At 35.6% G+C, this 21395-nt stretch overlaps 1 protein-coding gene across 2 annotated transcripts in view; it reads right to left on the reverse strand.

The window, feature by feature from the left end:
• Positions 1-21395, reverse strand: part of LOC150110567 (max dimerization protein 1-like) — a 144088-nt gene that overhangs the window by 100833 nt on the left and 21860 nt on the right. The window contains exon 3 of one of the 2 annotated variants that reach the window (XM_090399771.1): positions 6123-6167. The exons of the other annotated variant lie outside the window; for it this stretch is intronic. Coding sequence (XP_090255897.1) covers positions 6123-6167 — 45 coding nt within the window. The remainder of the gene's footprint in view (positions 1-6122; positions 6168-21395) is intronic. 2 annotated transcript variants of the gene reach the window in all.

A 21395-nucleotide genomic window follows, 5' to 3' on the forward strand; every position in this document is an offset into this window, starting at 1 on the left:
TTATCATTCAGGCCTCCATGGAGTCAAAAGACTGATTGTGGGAGGTCCCTCCTAGGAAACACAAAGTCATACCACTCCTTAAACTCACTGACCATTCTTGCTCTCACCACTCTATCAAGCAATCCATTCCATGGTTCAACCACCCTCCATGCAAAGAAACCACTCCTCACCCTCTTGCTCAGAGTTTCCTTTCGTAACTTCCAGGGTCCTTATTCACTATCACTCCCAGATCTCTTATTTCCTCCAATATATGTTCCACCAAATGTAGTCTTCTTGACATTTGGTGATGTAAGCCCACAATATTTGCTCATAATAATCCTTCCTAATATTAGTAATTGTAATATTAGTAATAGATTAATAATAATAATCCATAATAATCCTTCATGCTTCATATCTAACTTTCATGACATAAAGATAAGACTGTTTAAGTATGGATAATAACAGCTAATCTATTTGTATAAATTAAGCTGTTTGCTTTTCCATAAACAACTGAATACTCTGACTCTGAAAGAAAATAAGGTAGTGGCTGGAATAATCAAACTGCAAAGAAATAACATCGATGGATGGAGATATATATATATATATATATATATATATATATATATATGGTAATTTAATTTAATTTCTTGACAGGGAAAATTAAGTTATTTTTTTCAGATACTGAAATGTAAAATATACACAGTGAAAAGTATGAAATATGAAAATAGAAAAATGTAGATATTTATAATTCAGTTATTGTGAGCAGTATGAATGGTGGGGTGGAAAGGGGTGATAGGAATACTTCAAAAATAGACATAAAATTTAAATCAATTATGTATAGGACATCTCTCAGATAATTTCACCATATATTTAACAATGGTTAAGAAACAAAATTATTAGTGAAATAAGCACACTAAAAAACAACAACAATAATCTGTTGTTTTGTTTATCAATTGCAAGTTCATTTGAAATACCACCTGAATATAACTTTGTGATATTTTAAAAATTAACCTCAAAATAAGAATCTAATGCAATTTAACATAATTTCTTGTTCATAAAAGCAGAAGAGTTGTTCACAAACAACAACAGCATATCTATATCTGTAAGCATAATGACATCACATGCATATTTCCATATACTGGAATAGTGCAATTTCTTGGAATTAGAATATAACTTCTTGGCATTTTTAATTTAATTTATAACCTACTGAAAAAAAATCTTTCTACTAATTTGTAATTCAATTCGAGGAGCAAAGAGAGGTGGTGAAGGCAATTGGGAATCTTCAAAATGAGCATAACTTCTGAACCAGTCTGTATAGGATATCTTTCATTTATTTTCCCCACATCTACAGTGGTTAAGATCTGGATATTATATGAATGAGCACCCTACAAATGACCTGTTGCAATTTTAAGCTAAAGCAAAGAATTCCTATTGAAATATCATCGGACATAATTTTTTTTTATATTAAAAAAAAAGTCTCAATTGAAAAACAAGTGACACTTTTAACTTCATTTACTGTTCATAAACACAGAAAAACTTGATTCTAAAACTGCAGCATGATGATCCATATAATAGTATTTTGCAAGGAGAGAAAACAAAAGTTCATATTTATTTCAATAAATGTTAACATAATAATTTTCAATGCAAGCATTTGAAAATTGCAGGAAAATAATTTCTGCTATATTATCAGGGAAATAAAAGAACAAATTATCTTGTTCCATTGCACTGATCTGAAGAATAAAAGATGGCAAATTTACTACTACTAAATAAATTCATTGCAAAGGCTGATCTGTGGTCATTTCAGGATTGATCATTTTTACCTGTGAAATTCATTTTTATCTTTGGAAACAGACACAGTAAATAAATTATGCAGCAAAAAGTTTAAATATTGAAGGACAATGAAGGAAATTCCAAGTAAAACATATACTTTAAGTCAAGTGACACAAAGGTCACTCTCCTATATATAATCACTATTAAGGGATTAATGGCAGAGGAGGGTAATTACATGATAAAAGGTACAATGATGTTTTGATCCATGAAAAATCCTAAGGCGGACTCATTCCATTTTGGCTGGTTGGGAGGTTAAACCTTAACTTATTCTTATTTCTGTAAACAGGTGCAGTTCTTTAGCTTTTTTCATATTTTATTATTTTTATTCTTTGAGGTTGCTAAATGGAATTTGCTTTATTAAACTTTAGTCTACCTAATTTTCTGTCTGCTTTATATCAATGGATTATTACTTTATTACTATGCTCAAGAACAATTGATAAAAATTTCTGAATATGTCATAGGCTGCAACAGTACCAACAATAAAGGTGTTCAAAGTCAGCAAATGGCACACCTGTACTAAAAACCTAACCTTATTAATCGAGAAGCCAACAGAGGATTACAAGAAATGCACAGGACAGCAATCAGCACTGCAAAGAAGCACGCACGCAAGCACACACACACACACACACACACAAAGTTAGTCCTTTCTAGGACATGGTATAAAAATACAAACTGAGTCTCACTCCTGTAAGCAAAAACAAATGGCTAAAAGTTCTACATGCATGGGATATCTACACTAGACACCTAAATGAGAAAGATCACCTTCTTTTACCATTAAGCCTAGATGCTTTTAGTGTTGTTGCTTTCCATACCATCCTACCACCACCATTTTCTCCTCTTTCCCTTCAGTAACTAGTAATCTACTTTCTGTGCTTATCTGTTACCTTGCATTATTTCCATATGATTTTTCCATTCTTCTTTTGGTAAAATTCCTCTTTAGAAAGCTTTGATATGACTACATATGGTCACATGGGTTTCTTGGGGATGAGGAACTGGTAGAGAGAATCCAGAGGCAAGAGACCAAAACAATGAGTAGTCTGAGGAATGCTTCCTATGAGGATAGATTAGGATTTGTACAAGTTGGTTGATAGGCAAAAAAAAAAAAGATATGTTAGAAATAGTGACATTACTTAAAATATTTTATAGTACTGATGCACAGGAAATGTTTCAGCACTTGGCTAGAGTGGGCAGAACAAGAGGTCATCCCTGGAAGTTGGGTAAGAGTCTGGTTAGCAAGGGTGTGAGAACTATTTTTTTTTTTGCTTGGAGAGAAGTGAATGAATGGAATGGGGGTGCCTGAATCAGTTGCAAGTGCTTTGCCTGTTAATGGTTTCAAGAAGAAGTTTCAAGATATTGTGCTGATAGTTTAGGTCTCCCACGATGAGTGTTAGGACTCCATGGAGATGCCCATGCAATAACAATAATAAAATACAGCCAGTAAATGATCCGATAATTTACTGACTGTATTTTACAATTTTCTCTGATCTGTGAATTACAGCTTTCCAAGTCAATGGCTATTGTAACAAATTAAACTGTGGCACTTTTTATTATTTGAATATTTACTTTTAATTCTCTAGGTATTTTCATGAGTGCTATCCTTTAAACATACAAGCTGCTGGTCAAAATCTATTCACTGTCCGGTTTGAACACCTATTGAATCAATTTCTCATCCTCCTCCTTCTTTCCATCTACTTCCATTATTCAGAATGGTCTCCTACACACCATTTTCCCCAACAATTATGATTTCCAGCTGTTAAATTTCATAGCAGGTTGCTTCGTTCTTTCTTCTTAATTGCTTGCCCTAATATGGTACTGACATGATATAAGTCTTGTCTCTCGTACTGGGAATGGGAGTGATATATATATATAAAAATATAGTTCATCATGGGCAACAACACTATAGGCTGGTATGATTAGAAGGTAGTATTTTCATGGAAAATGTTGGGTTATAATCAGGGCTGGATTTATGCTGCTATGGCCCTAAGCTATAACTTTTAAGAGATACTCTCAACTGAGTAAATTTTAGGTTATATATATATCTAAAGGCAGAATCATTTTGTAACATAAGGCCCTAAGTTGTAGCTTATCTAGCTTACGCATAAATCCAGGCCTGATCCTAAATATTAGTCGAGCAACTCTAAATACCACAGCTACTTGGACACTGATATATAAGAGGTGAATCCCTTCATTCTCAATTTATTTAGTAATGGGTTAGTTTCACAAGTTAATATGCCATGTCACAAGGCACAGATTATTCCAGACAGTTCAACAAGCATGAAGGTTCACTTAATCCTAGAATACTACAAAGGACAAAAGAGCATCTTTTCACTGTTTTTTTTTAATGGTAATTCCACCATGAAATATTGGTAATCTGGTCTACAATTTGCAGCATAATATCAAGTTATTACTTGATATTATGACCGGACTACTAAAGCTACATGCTGCATTACAACCTTAGTGCAGTGGGTTTGTCCTCCCATTTCATTGTAATTTTGTCTGAATTAAACCTCATTAAGTAATCAAGAAAGAACTACTGACCTTTCTTTCTCTTGCATATATTATTATTATGTGACACCTCCAAGGATTCCAAAGACTCATCGAGGGAGGGCACCTACTCTACAATTCTCTGCATGCTATATATGCTAGTATTCCATTGAACACTGTTTGCCTTTATATTTTAGAATATCTTTGGTAACCCTTATCTACCCAGATTTTCTCTTCTGTTCCTTCAATTATTAGATATCATACTCTTTTCACTTGGCCTGTACATACTGGTAGAAATCGCTACTTTTAATAATTCCATAGCATATTCCTTCCATGACTGTCATTTATAGATGTTATGAAGGTAAATATAGATGTTAGAAAGTTAATATCCATATATAAATACAGATGTTAATTTCATAACATCTATATTTACTACATGATTTAATCCCTCCCCATCCCATTTGAAAAACAGCCTAAAAAATCTTCGTGCTCCACAAATATAACTATGTATTTAATCAAGCACATTAAAACATCTGCATTTTACTGAACCAAGCTAGAAAAATGATACTTTTTTTCTTTAAATTAATGAATTTATGTAGGCATGAAATTGCATAAGCATTACATGGCACACTGAAAAATAACACTACTGTTATTCACAATAGTGTTATTTTTTATATCAGTATTCACATACTGATATAAAACTATTTAGGAAACACAATTTGCTTGTTTTTATATAGTGAAACTTAGCATTCATCAGTAGTACTAACAATAAACAAAGAGTAAGTTAACTTTGGTGAGCATCCTATAACTTCTTACTTCTACTGAGAGCATTTTTATATGCTTTCTACATTTTCAGTATTACTGGACGTTCATATTTTTAAACTGAGAACAAAAATTTATTTTTAAAAATACTAATTTTTAGCTAGTAATTACTTACTAGCTAAAGAAAGAAAAGAAACTTGCACATGCAAAATACCAATAAATAAAGAGCTACTCAGGATAAGGTCATTAGTTTGTTAGTACTTCTTTAAAAAAAAAAGTGCTCTAAAATAAAATTTTTTACCCAATTGAAAAAGAAGCTCACTGTACAAACAAAATGACAGCCTATTTAAAAAAAAAAAAAAGTGGAATTCTTGATGTTCAATGAGAGAGAGAGAAAGCACATCAACAATTGGCAACATTTCTTGAAATAATTAATGTTTCTTTAAAAGAAATTAGAAATGTCTTGGTGTGAAACAATGGGTGCAGACTAAATGCTAATCAATGAGAAAATATAATTCAAATTGTGTAATACATAAACTTTAATGCAAACAATGATTCCTTAAAAAATGGATTTGTTATATTAGTCATCGTATATTAACAAAATTTTCTCTGTACATACACCATGTGCATAAACTGTAAGTAGTGTACATGGATGTTAGTTTTACCATAAGAAAATTAACAAAGGAGTAAATTCCAGATATCCATACTGCAAAAAAAGTTATAAATATCGATAGAAAGAACACAGAAGATTAACCTTTGCTTATGGGAGACACTGTTTGGAACCAAGGAAAACAATTTAAAATACCATACAAACAGAGAAGACATGAGTGTACATCCTGAATTTTAATGTAAACTTTTCACACATTCTCACTTTTTAAAATGCAGAGGGCTAATAGCAAACCAATGCATTTTTCTTATCAAACAAATCAACTATAATTCTCTACTGGAATATCAATAAAGCTTAAATACAAAGACAGTGGATTTAAAGAGGGTTTCTAAGAGAATTACTATAAACTTTTAAAAATTCTATGCTAAATTATATTTTTTTTTTTTTACTTATCTATTACATCAAATTCACAGGCATGGCTCTTGCTTTTACATGTGGCAGTTTACTAGATGAAAGAAAAAAAAATACCATAAAGGTGAGCTGTATTTCTGTGCCTGGAAACATCTCTGAATATTTCACAAAAAAAAGACAATATAAGAAAATATGTATGACAAACAAGAAATAAACTTCAGCTATACTAAAAATGGCATTATCTCAAAGAGGGGGGGGGGAAATAATATTCTGCATTACTTTTCTTAACTGCATTTTAAAAGCCAATAGCCTAGTTTTTCTTATCAGGGCACCTGATTATATACCATGTTATCAAGTTCAGAACATTCCAAGCCTAAGAAATTATTCTAGAAATTAAAAAAAATAATAATAATAGATTAAACTGAACTGCCTCTAATGAAAGAAACTGAATGTGCATTATAATGCAAAGAATAAACTAGAAATGTTCACCGAAAAATATATGGAAAACATTTTTATATCCTAATATGATTATAAATACTTATCCATTAATACTGAATTTAACATTAAAACCAAATCTACTTATGCTGGCTTAGTGACAGAAACTTATTCCTGAAGGATTATTTTAAGAGGATTTAACACTATACCTTGTTATATCATTATTATACAAACATCTCCATGATTCCCTAAGATCCAAAACAAGGGATTCATATTATTATGCACACACACAGTGCCTAAACTCATTCACTGACAAACACAATAACAACCATTTCTGGTAGCAGTCCATCCATCCATCTGCTACTCTACAAACAAAAAAGCTAGTTATATTCTTGCTCAACTTCCAGGAGTGACTTCTTGTTCTGAGTACTAATCTAAGTATTCCAAAAATTTCTTTTGCATCTATCCAATAAAACTCCCCGAACCTATGTCCATCACATTTTCTCTTTCCTGCCTATCAAACCAAATTTGTAATCAACAAACTTCAATATATATATATATATATTCTCATCAAGAGCATTCCACAGCACTGTCACTATTTCCTCTCTACCATTTCTGTATCAAAGAAACTGAGGCATCCATTTACAGCAGAGGCCAGATGTGACTGTGTACTCCACTGCACTCTATCGAGGTGCCCGTATAATAATCTTCTTCTTTTTATGTATTAAACCTAGTGGCCTGTTACAGAGCTGTTCTTAGCCCTTCCAAATCGTACCCATCCCAAGGATAAGGTGGTTAGCCCTATGCCTCCTGATGTGCCCTATGTCTGTAGATATGCGTGTGTTCAAGGGGGCCAGTTTCGCTGTTCTGGGTATGAAAAAATCTCCTACCTCTGTATGAGACTGGCTAACTCAACCTTTCATCGAAAGTGACCAGATAAAGGTTCCTCACGTCACTGACAGGAATCGAACCCAGATCTTTCCGACCAAAGGGCTTCGTCTATACTGAGCTATGTAGGCTTGTAATAATAATAATAGAAGCAATGACTTCCTTATCCCTCAACTGTTCAGTGTATTTTTCAACACTGTGACCCTCTGTGCTAGTGTTCCCACTTTTGCAATTTCATGCATTTCAACTTCTTGTTCACTATCTCTTCCAAATCTCTAGTCCCATCAATTTCTTGCTTTGTGCAGTCCAATAATAAAAAATATAATATTTATCACTCAAAGTACATACATAATAATAATTATTATTATTTAGGCCTCCAAGGAGTCAAAAGACTCTTCGCAGGAGGTCCTTCCTAGGAAACACAGTCTATCAAGACTCGTTGCGGGAGGTCCCTCCTAGGAAACACAAAGTCTATCATACCACTCCTTAAACTGATTGACCGTTCTTGCTCTCACCACTCTAGCAGGCAATGCATTCCACATTTCAACCACCCTCCATGCAAAGAAACTACTCCTCATAACTTCCTTTCATAACTTCCAGGGATGGCAGCCTTGTCATCCAAGTGAAAGAACTTCCCAGTGTCAATCCTGTAACTGCCTCTCAACAGTTTAAAAATCTCGATCATATCACCTCTCCTTCTTCTATCCATCAAATTCTGCAGTCCACATTCCCACAGCCGATCCTCATAACTAACATTGTACAGTCCTGAAATCATCTTTGTTATCTGCTTCTGCACCCTTTCCACAGTTAATTTATCCCCTTCAAATCCTGAGGACCAAATATGAGAACAATAGTCTAAGTGTGGTCTGATGAGGGTCTTATATAACAGAATGATAACTCTTAATTCTGCATGTCAGCATCCTTCTCACTATTGCAGCAATCCTCTGTGTTACCTCACCACCTTCTCAACAATATGTGCCCTGAATTTCAGTTTTCTATCAATCATCAACTCCAGGTCTCTTGTCTCCCCCTACTTTCTCCAGTATATCTCCTCCAATAGAGTATGCAGCGTCCCAAACCTCAAGACCTTACATTTTGCTGCATTAAACCAACACTGCCATTCATTTGCCCATTTGTCTAGCTTATTCAAATCCTCTTGCAGGGCTACCACATCTGCACAATTACTAACAACCCTTCTCAGCTTCATATCATCTGCAAACAACTGAATATCCCCCTGCAATCCACTAACAATGTCACTGATATAAAGGTTAAACACAGTCCCAGTACTGAGCCCTGTGGAACCCCAAGAAAATGGCAGTATATGCCTTTCCCTCATCCACTGCTCTTGTAACTTTATTATAAAAGGCTAGCATATTACTAAAACAAGAGCAACCCTTCACAAATCCATGTTGACCCTCACAGATAACATTGCCCTCATCTACCCAATGCCGTATACAGTCCCTAACTAATTTCTCCAAGATCTTAACAACTGCTGATGACACACAAACTGGCCTATATTCTTACAATGTCACAGTAAACTGGTAATCATTGTCGATGACACTATTCAAATCATCCTACAGGAACTTCTCAAGTGTATTTACTATTCCCTCCTCCAGTTTATGATCATCAGCAAGAATGCTCCTACTCAACTCATCCTTAACATCATTAATGTACAAATTAAACAGCAGAGTTCCAAGTGTAGACAGAGCCTTATAACAGAACATATATCACATACCTTCTTGATTCTGTATACACTACTCTTTCCAGTATTGACTATCGTTTCATCCATCAGTAGCTATGTATTCATCCCTATTTTCTCCAATTTATGGAAGACTTCCTGATGGTATCAAATGGCTTTGTGATGTCCAGTAGCTTAATGGTATAGTAGCTAATCTGTCTATCCAAAACACTGCAGTCATCCTCCTGAAGAATAATATTATACTTATAGGTATAATACTGTTCCTCTCACATTCTTGCCATAACCAACATTCTGACACAAAGTACCATTCCTAAGAAACTAACTGGCCTATAATTTGCAACTTCTGACTTAAGAGCCTTCTTTTGTGTAGTATGGCTATATTCTGACTTCTTTCTGTTAAAGGCAAGATTTAAACAACCTCGTTTAGAGGACCTGCCAATTCTCTTGCACTTTTGTAATCCATTGGTCAATAATCTATCTAAACCTAGTGCAGTGTTGGAATGCAGATTGTCATATTCTGAGTAACTCCATCTAATTATTCTTATCTCACATTGGCACATTAGTCATTGCATTATCTTTATCCAGATGGTATATGCTCACAAAGTGATACTCATTCAACTACTTCTGATGCCGACATCATCATATCATCTGAATTCATTAAACTCAGCTTTTCATAATTATTCTTCTATTTTCTGTATGGCAAGAGAATGCTTTAGCTGAGCCAGTGAAAGGAAATCCCTATTTCCTCTTATAATCAGATTCGTATTCCATTACCATGCTGGTCACTTGCCTTGCATCTGCTTTGTACTGTTCATGAGCCTGCTCAGCACATATTTCCTTCACAACATTCTTTTTTTTACCCCCCAGATCTTCCTATCTGATTTATCCTCCTGGTACTGCATATAAAATCTCATATACTACTCTCACCAAACATTCATTAACTGTTTCACCATATCTCATATATTACTCTCCCCAAACATTCATTAACTGTTTTAGCAATATATATTGCTAATCCTTCCCCAGAAGATTCTTATGCCATACATCTCCAAGCCACATCCTAAGTTTATTATATAAACCTGCTCTGCAGTTTTATATAAACCCCCTTAACAGATAACTTCACAGGCTTAGCTACCTCTCATATTAAACATGCATAACCACATTTCCCAAAGGTGTATATTTTGATTTTTTGGACATATCCTCTGATGCTGAACCAGAATTTTAAATCCTGGGTCTCCTCTATCATATGCTGCTTCAGATGATCTCCCACATACTTGCATAAATACCATTTCCTTCCTGGCATATTCCTTACATTCTATTCCTTTAACTATATATTCCTCCATCAATTAATTCTCATAAATGCTTATAATGATTGGCTAAGTCAGGTTAACCACTACCCTCCACTATTCCTGATGCTCTTGGCATATATTACACTTAAATTTCTGTTCCTCCTTGGCCCATGAGAAACTACAATCTGCATTCTTTGCTCATTCTCATAATCACCTCACCAGCCTACACATGCAATGTGCAGAGGTGCGTGCGTGCATGCATTCACACACACACACACACACACGTTTCCACCATAACAACTCTGTTTCTCATGCCCAACATTTTCTCACTGACCATCCTTTCTTCAGACACCTACCTTCAAATCCTTATAACTTATGACTCATTTGTTCCATTCTTGTCATATTTTCAATCATTAATACCCATCAGAACAAAACTCTTTCACAATCCTTCTTTACATTCTAATAGCATCATCTGCATCTTTAATCTTCATATGAAAAACACGATTTGATTACATTCATACTCTTATCAAGCACATTTTTGATCACAGAATCATCATACAATACTATCTCCTTTCTCTTCTCCTCATACTCTAATCTTCATCCTGCTTCTTTATATGTATTGCAGGTTCTAAACATTCAATTGAATGAAAGGGTCAGTTTGTGTGTGTGTATGTGTGTTTATAATTAAATAATTATTTAATTATAAAATTATTTATAATTTTGGCTTTCAGAAAGTTTACTAATTTCATGTGTTGTCATTTAGCATCATGTCAATAATTAATCCAAGCTTGCTGTTCCTCTGTTGTATTTCTTAGGTGATATCATAAATTCATCGTGTTTGTTAGCACACTGATACAACATGGCAGTGAAAGACAAATCATTACATAGGTCTCTGCGGAAGACAAAGTAAATGGCATGTTGCCATGAATGTAGTATGTATGTATGGGAAGATGTCATGGATATTTATGTAAAGAGGCTGAATAAGAGAAAAGAACGAATGTAGGTATGTACGAAATGAGATATTCTGATGGACCATGAGGCTTGCTTAAATATGAGTAGGGAATATGGCACGGCAGATGCGATGTTCCGATAGTGTGTGGAAGTGATAGCCAGGTAAAAAGTTCAACTGACAAAGTGGACGATAATGGCATTAAAAAACAGAGTGAAATTAACAATAAATTTGGCAGTAATGATATTGAAAAACAGAGTGCAGTTAATGATAAAGTTCGAGCGGGATTGACGGCAAACAAGTGTGTGTGTGTTGCGTGACTGGCAATAAAATAGCGAGTGAATGATAGCGAAAAAGGGATGCAAGATTTGAAGGCTGAGTTGGTGAAGATGAGGCAAGAGATGTGGAATGAAATGAAGATATGTATGAAAGAGTGAAGAACATAAAAACAAATGATTGGTAGAAAAAAGACCTGGGAGTGGCATATGGCAATTCAATTATTAGGGGTGTGGTAAACAAGAAGCTGCATAAGGTTTGTTTTTAGAGAGGTAAAATGAATAGAGTAACTGAGGAGTTGGATATGAGGAGTAAGCAAGCAAAGGAGTTGGTAGTGGTAGTAGAGACAAATGACTTGACTGAGAACAAGGAGATTGTTGAGAAGAATAAAAGATAATAGTGTGATTAGAAAGGTGATCAACATGTTTCCCAGGTATGACAGTGATGAGATGAGGTAGAGAACAATAATTATAAATGACATGTTAGCAGAAATGTGTGAAGAAAGAGGAGTGCAGTTTGTTAATATGTGGAATGAGATTGAAGGAAGAATTGATATGAGTGATGGACCGCATTTCAATGGTTTTTGTGTGAGTCATTTGGAGAAACTGCTTCTAGAAGGGAGAGTAATGAGTGCAGAGAATGAATCTGAGCAAGTAACAAGCAGTGTGAAAGAGTAGGAGAGTAAGGAAGGAGAGATTGAAGTGGTGCTTAGGAATGAAGAAGTGGGTACCATGTGTGTAGAGAATGAGAATAAATACAAATGTACAAGACAAACAGGGAAATGAGGGAGACTCAGAGCAGAAAAGGGAGTATAGCATGAGAAAGGTTGTTGCTCAAGAGGATGTGAATGCATGTGTTGACAGAAAGGGAAAGGGATGACCTGGGAAGCAGGGAAAACAGTTGGATTTTGAGAAAGTTCTGGGATGAGCAAGGAGGAAAGAGAAATGGCTCAAGGAAAATATGGAGAAGTCACATCTAATAAGTGCTATCAGTGAAACTTGTTATATATCCAGAAATGAGGTGTTATGTTTGTATATGAATGCTATAAGTAACAGAAACATGGGAAATGAAATGAGTGCACTGATTGCATTCATTCACCCAAAAATTATTAAAATAAGTGAGACATGGTTGGATGAGAATGACATCCTGACAAGAATAGAAATGGAACAGTATGATGTATTTCATGAAGATATAAAGGGTAAAAAGGGAAGTGGAGTGCTACTGATGATAGAAAAAGAGATATCCACAAAAGGTATAGATGCAAAGGGGAAATAGTGGTAGAGGTTTTGAGGCAGTATGGTGTGAGATAGAGGTGAATAGAATGAAATACTTCATTGGATGTTGCTATAGACCTGGTAACGTGGAGGGTAGTGACCAAGAAACATATAAGCAAATTAGCCAAGCAAATGGGAAAAGGGTGATCATTATGGGCGATTTTAATTATGACAATATAGATTGAGATGACGAGATAACAATCGAAAGTAAAGAAAATAAGTTTGAGTTTTTGAGGGACAACTACCTCAGGCAGTATGTAACAGAGGACACACGAGGATTGAGAGTCTTGGATTTGATCATCTTATCAGAGGATGTCATTATAAATGAGGTGTCAAATCTCCTTCCAGTTGGTGAGAGTAATAACCATGAAGTGATTACCTGGGTGGTTGCCAAATATGTGAGGACTCCTGATCTTCTCATAATCACCAACTACAAGGTTGGTGATTATGAGAAGATCAGGAGACAGCTTGAAGCTGTAGCATGGAATGAGAAGTTTGAGTGGAAAGGAGATCACTGCTGCTTGGGTGATATTCAAAAACTATCTAGTAGAAGCAATGTCTAAATGTTTTCAAACGGCTAAAATGAATAAATGAAGAGATTGAGCATGTTATCTAATGCAGCCAAAAAAATTCCTAGGGAAATGTCAAATTAAACTAGCAAGTTACTACAATTTTATGAATAAGAAAGTATTATAAACTTACCAAGCTACTGCTGTAATTAATAGCATGACTGTTCAAGCCTTCTCCTTGTGTGTTAAACATGCAAATTAAAATTGTTCAAGGATATCAGCAGTCATGTTGTTTCAACAATCTTGTAGCCAATTAGTCTGGATACATGTATAATATTGGTTTTAAGCCTCTAATTACTTGTTAATCTAATCATCACATTTTACATTTTTCTTAGGTCATAATTAAGCAGTAAACTGACCATATTGATGAAATATATCAAATAATATGTTTCATATCCATGTTACTGAAATATTATCCAAATGTCACCTTAAGTTCCTTTACACATATGTATTGATATATTTATCCAAAGGATAGCCCAGAATTAGATGGATGGACAAAATAAAAGAGGACCTGAAATCACAACAAGCGACACCAAACTGGACAGAATTGTTCGGACTCTCCCGGGACAGACAGAAGTGGAAAGAATTCATTCGGCCTCATCATCATCCGCATAGATGATGGAAGAGAGGAGAAGAAGAAGAATTTATTGATGTATAAATGTGTCATGGTCAGTATGGTGGCGGTTAATATAAAAAGTCTCAACAGAAAAGAAAACACCCTAATAAATTTATAACCATTTCTTGTGCTGAACCATGTGAGTAATAACTTCTAAATTCATTAAGACTGTCAACTCTGATGAGGTCATCAAAGTGAAATGTTAAGTGTAATAAATAATAATAATTCATTTATTACAGGCTCTTAAAGCTAATGACCTACCTAGATTGTTTTTGCAAGTATAATTTTAGGATGAAGTGGTTAGTGTTTATGCCTAAATACATATTCTTGTGTGTAAAGTGTGCATGTTCTCCTGCTAGTTTGCAGAATGAAAAACCCATCTACCTCTGTATCAGACTTGTTAATTCACCTTGACTGAAAAACTCTGATAAAAGTTCTTCACATCCTAGAGGGACTTAGATCCCATCCCAGGTTTCTCTGGCCAAAGGGCTGTGTTGAAACACAGCGCTATGGATACCCTTGTTAAGTGTAACATAATATTATGTTAGTTCTCAATCTGTGTAGATACAAAAATGACTTCTATTCCACACTTATCCACAATCAAAGAAAGAAAGAAAGAGAGAGAGAGAGAGAGCACCATCATAATGAAGAATTTCAACTATGGAATATACCATACCATAGCGATAGAGAATTTTGAATTTCATAAATGCTGGAAGATTATGACAACAAATGAGACATACATTTTGTCCTGCATTAACATAAGTTGCCATAAAGTCTTGAGCTGAAAAGTAATTATGAGGATTATAATACGCTGCACGAGTGGCCAGCAGGATGTAGCAATTTCTACTTTTATGTGCAAGATTGAATAAAAACAATGTGTGCTCATTCTCTTTTTTTAATGTTCCTGTTCTGCGAAATACGAGTTCGAAATGGAGGAAGAATATGAATCACGTTGGATATGAGACCTGATGTTCACATGAAATATCTGATTTGGAAAAATATGGATGGTAGGTACTTCCTCACTTCCCACAAGTCCTAACATGAGCTCTCTAGACTTCAGTCTATCCAAGTTAAAAGAACCAGTCAATTAGAAATGTCACACTATGATTGACAAGGTTTCTGCTGAAGTGACCAACTTATCAAAGGTTTGTTGACATAATTATAAGATATATTCAAATGCTGAGCAGCAGTGATAAGGCAGAAATGAAGATCATATTGAGGCATGTAAATGCATTCTGTTAAACATATGTTTAGTTTAAGAATCTGAATACAGTGTGCAGAACTTGTGAAATGATCCTTGTAGACATCATAGATCCTCGTGAAAGGTGAGACCCTCACCTTTCACGAGGATCTATGGGGGTCTGAAGGGAAAAGGGGGGTCAGGTTTTCAGAAAAACACATTCCTCTCTTCCATCTCTCACTAACCAACACATGCCACTGTCATGTCATAGGTCATGGGACCTCTTGTGTGGGGGCTGATTTATACATAAATATATATATATCTCATTTCTATAAAACTTTTATAGGATTGATGCAAAATAATGTATGTTCCTATATCTATAATACATATAATAGGAAATAAGATAACAGGGAATAGTTCTACCAACTTCTCCTTAAATCTAACCTCATAGGTTAGGTTACTCTATCCACTTTTGCATCATTAGCAAACAGCTGAATATTTCTCTTCAAATCATTCCTCTATAATTAAATGTACAAATTAAATAGTAGCAGTTCAAGTACAGAGCACTGTGGCACACTGCTAGTCACCTGCCTTCTGGATTCTATTCCTCCATATACTATTTTCTATTACCTGTTCATCATTCACTGTCATATTTGCATCTCCAGTTCAAACCATCCCTTAGCTTCAATTTGTGTAGCATCATGTCAAATGCCTTGCAAAGTCTATAAGTATTAGTGTATAGCCAATCCTTTTATCCAACTCAACTTATAAAAAGCAAATTACTAAGGCATGGCCTAGGGCTTCACAAAGCCCTACTGCCCACCACCAGGATATCAGACTCCTATCTATCCCATTCCTGAATTTTACCTTCAACCAACTTCTCCATTACCTGAGGAGTAGTATTACCACTCCTCAGATTATTAATCAGTCTATAAAAAATTGGTGGAGTTTATGTAAATCAAGAATAGAATACAATCTATAATTAAATACCAAGAATTCTCTTGAAAATAATGGAGATCATCAACAGACAACTTCTTCACTACTTGGAATCCCAACAGTTAATAAATACCAGTATAAATTCAGTCACTTTATGATCCACATCAGATCTAGCTGATGTTACCTACCTTTGGATACAAGCCACAAAGAAATCTGGAGATACTTGTGTGGTCACTCTTGATATTTCCAGGGCATTTGATCATATTTGAATAGACCTATTTACTAAACTAATATCGTAGGTTCACTCTCTTCCATCCTTTGCAGTTGGAATGTTGGTGCTTTAGCTGTTTAATATCTGTTATAGCAGATTGTTTCCTCTGTTCAGATTTCCCTACCAAGCAGAGTACACCCTACAGTTGCCTAGTATCTCTTACAGTGCACATAAATGAGCTTCTCTTACTAACCTCAAATTCAGTCTACAGTTTAGCTGATAACAATATATTCTATTCCTCTTTCTCACTTGAGAAACTTTATAATCATCAGTCATTCCAAGCTTCAGGATAATCCATAACCAATGTCTTAAACAGTGATCTTGATCTCCCTTGTTACCAGAGAAGGCAAAAACAATCTTGTCCTCATGCTACTGTAATGCCAAAAGTCCTTGCAACAAAAATTTCACATCAGTGCCTTTTATCTTTGGCAAGACCGATCTTCAGGCAACAATTTTTTCATCTTGGGCTAACTTACACATCTAGCCATTCCTGGTATTAACACATCATATGTGTTAATACCCCCCACACACACACACCAAGCCAAAAAATAAAACCATTTCTCACCTGTACAACTTAACACTATATGAATCTGTCCAGCATGAAAATACAGTTCTCACATTTGGGATGGTGCACCAAAAAACCTCCCTAAGAAAGCTGGATGGTAACTAAAAGAAGAAGACAATTCTGTTGATTAATGATCCACTCCAATTAAGGATTGTTCTCTCAATCATCAGAACTGTTTCTTGTCACTTATATCACCAGTAATCAATAAAGTTTTACAGGTTTAAAAGAAAGGTCAATATTCCAAATAACAGAGGCAGAGAGAATAAAAGATTAGAAACCATTTCTCACCTGTACAACTGTTAACACTATATGAATCTATCCAGCTTTAAAATACAGTTCTCACATTTGGGATGGTGTACCAATCTTTCTTACTGTTTTTCTCAAGGCCTATGACCCCAAATAGTTCAAAAGAGACAAATCCATAATTTCCTCCTCAACCACTTACCATACATAAAGCAATGATATATGATATACAGGTTTTATAACTTTGTGTGTGTGATATGATGATCAGATTCACCATTTACTGACATATGTCATCAAGAAGTGTATATACTATGATACATAATTTAGTTTATGTACTAGCTTCCCATCAACAATTTTCACACTGAGTTATTATTTGTCAGGTCTCCAATGTGGACAGATCTAATATTTTGTCTTTATAAGGGACTACTTAATTTCTCCAATCCATCTATTGGCTTTCATATAGGACAAACACCTGTTTTGCTGACTTTACCCCTCCCATCTGTTTGAGATAACTGTACCACTTCAGATTACCTCTGCTGACACAACTGTAATGTCCAGGTCCTTTTTATAATAAGATTCTGACACTGGGAGCCTGTGTAGCTCAGTGGATGTGGCGTTTGCACACCACCGCACTTGGCCGCACGAAGGAAGACTTCATTTCGAGTCTAGTCGGCGACTAGAGGAAATTTTTCTAAGCCTTTTTTCGACCGGTTCCCGAGTTAGTCGATCTCTAGCACAGGCAAGCAGGTTTTTCCTCCCGGAAACTCGGGTTTTTCGTCCTGTAAACTCAAGAAAATCGACCGTAGAACCCACATTATTTCAGACATTAAATATATTGTGTTAGGGTTAGGGACCACGAGATGGCGGCACATTTGAGCCGTCTCTCTTCACTGCGTACCGCTTAATTAGTGATAGCTTTGGGCCATCTGTCTCTGATTGGGTACCAGTGGAGATTGAACTGCCCACTCAGTCTCCAAAAGTTAGATAGGGCTAAATGGCCTCGCCTACTCCCGTATACGGGAATAAAAAGGCGTTAGCTGATTTTTTTTTTTTTTTTTTTCCGATTCTGACACTGATGCCATCATTCACTCCCTTAAGAAGTTTCCAAATCCGTACCATTATTAAGGTCTTGTGATGCACCGTGCATTCTACATGTTGTTTAAAATTTCACTAAGTGAAAGTGCCTCCTGGAGGCCATAGACTCATAGCAGGGGAATCCACTTAAAAAAAATAATAATCATTCAACAATTATCAATATCTGCACAATATCTATCATATTTTGCCTTGAGATCATTCACTGATAAAGCACACATAGCTGACTAGCAATCTAATCCACTCATTCACTACTCTCCAAGTAAAAAATCTAGTCCTTTACTAACCACTCAATATTTCCATGGATGACCTTTAGTTTTTCTCACATTATTCACATACCAAAATATTTCATCTACATCAATCCTATAACTCCCCCCTCCCAAGCAACTTATATGTCTCTATCATACCTCCCCCATTTGCCAATCAAAGAGCTTCTGTAACCCACCAATCATCAATATCTCTTCATATGGAACATACCACAGTCCTGCCACAACCTTAGTTATTCCCCTCTGAATCTGCTCCATCTCATCCACATCTCCAAGAAACCCAGGTAACCAGATCTGTGCAATAATCCAGATGCATTCTTATTTCTGCATGTCAATGCGTTCTTCATTAACCAAGTAATCCTATGAACTGTTTTAGCCACGTCTGCAATATGCCCTCTGAATTTCAACTTCCTATCCACCAAAATCCCCAGCTTCAAGTTTGTGGAGTACAGCTCATCAATATTGCACACAGATGGTAATCTTTTCACTCCAAAGTGCATAACTTTACACTTTGCCACATTAAACTGGCATTCATTCTTCTTCTTTGCCCATACTGCCAGTCTATTTAAATCATCCTGTAGGATATCAATATCATCATCCTTATTGACTACTGCTCTACCTAATTTTGCATCATCTGCAAAACAACTTATCATTTTCTATATCATTAATAAATAAATTAAATAGTAGTGGCCCAAGTATAGAGCCCTGTGGCATGCCACTAGTCTCTAGCCATCTACAGGACTGTGCACCTATATAGACTACTATCTAATATTTCTCCATCAACCAATCTCTTATCCACATCACCAGCTTCATGTGCATAGCCATATGATGCAATTTATGAATCAGGATTCCATGTGGTATCCTATCAAATACCTCTGCAAAGTCCAACAGTATGACCATGCAGCCAATCTTTATCCAACTCAACTGTCACCCTATTTTAGAAAGTATGTTATTGAAGTACCCTTCACAAAGTCATGCTGCCTCCTATATACAATACACATTCCTGAATTTTGTCAAACCAATTTCTCCAATACTTTGACCACCACTCCTGAAATGCTAATTGGTCTATAATAAGACATCGGTCTTGAAACTATCTTAATGCAATAGAACTGTTTTTACCTCCTTTCCTTGCTTTGAGACTCTACCTGAGCTGAGACTCAGATTAAGCAATGCAGCCAAAGTGACTACCAATTCCCTAGTGCATTCTCGTAATACACAAGCTGATATACTGTCCAAACCCATAGCTGTATTGACATCCAGATTCTGTAACGTCCTATGTATCTCGACTTCCTCTATCCTTAATCCCTGTCATATCTATCACTGTAATATCATCACCTTGATGATACACTCCTGCAAAACGATTACTCAGTAATTCATCTGCTTCTGTCATTTCGCTACCATCTGCATTCTTTAAACCATTCTACTCTGGTCATTCTTTCTTTTGGTTGCCACATATTAAAAGAACTCTGTCAGATTACTATTGGCTTCATATGGCCAATCTCCTCTCATACTCCAATTTTGCCTTTTTTTGCCATACAGTCACATTTCTGGCCTGTGCTTTATACTGCTCATGGGCTTGCCAGTCAATTATACAAGTCTCTTCTGCATGCCTTTCTTTCTCCAAAATCTGCTTAATGAGCTTTCTTAATTCTTGGTATACAGTTAGCTATTTGATCCTTCAAACATTCCTTTACCAACTTTCCCATGCACTACTAACATCTTTTCCCTTCTGTCACTTTCCCATAGGTGCTCTGTTTCTGCATTGTGCCTTTATGAAATTTTCTAAGTTTCTCATAGTTCCTAGCTTGGTAATTCCACATAAAACCTATCTTTACTGAAAATTCCACATGCTGTGGGTCACTAGCACTACAGCAAACTGATAGGGACAACAAAAATAGTTTGTTATAGTGAATAGTTTGCTATAGAGAATTTCCTTTCTGAGCAGCAATGTTCACAAAAGTAAGTATAGAAAAGGCACAATGCAGAAACAGAGCACCTATGGGAAAGTGACAGAAGGGAGTCTTTGAGGGTGCATCCAAAACTCTTAGGAATGTTTTGGGTGCACCACCCCAAATGTAGAAACAATATTTCAAGGCCGGCCAGATCTAAGACTTCATTCACTTTTAACACCTCACCACTACTTACTCCTCTAAGAATAAAGCCTGCTGTACAAGGATGAAACACTAATAAAGTGATAATTAACCAGCTCAACTATAGAAAGTTTTTTTACTTGGTTATAATTTAAATTAATGCCAAGAAATTATGTTCTGGTTTAAATCTTTATCCAAGTATAAGCAAACAAAGTTTGCACATGAAATATCTTCATGATTGGGCTACTTGTATACAGAGGATAATAAGACTTCACATTAACTGTAGTATCCCATAAAGTATCCCCCCCCCCTCTCAAACATGTATAATGCTATGCATTATACATGCACTTCTTTCTTTATAAATCTTCAGGTCACTCTCACCAAATGGAGGCAAGTATGACATCTCAGTTAATCATATCCTCTAATGCTATGACCAAATCCAAAATTCTAGCTAGATCTTCACATTCCCTCAACCACATGCTACCTAAGACAGCTGTCCCTCAAGAAATCCAAAAATTCAGTTTCTTCCCCCACCTTAGTAATACTGCATGCTATCTCCTCTGTCCAATTTGTATTGCTATAGTTGAAGTCCCTCATAACAATCACTTGCTTAGCTTTCCAAAGCTAATTTGTGTAAGTCTCATTCCCTGGTCTATAGCAGCATCCCACTAAATATTTTGTCTTATA

The sequence above is a fragment of the Typopeltis vanoorti genome, chromosome 1 (assembly GCF_054136105.1).
Source record: "Typopeltis vanoorti isolate ZY-2024b chromosome 1, IOZ_Tvanoo_1.0, whole genome shotgun sequence".
Lineage (NCBI taxonomy): Eukaryota > Metazoa > Arthropoda > Arachnida > Uropygi > Thelyphonidae > Typopeltis > Typopeltis vanoorti.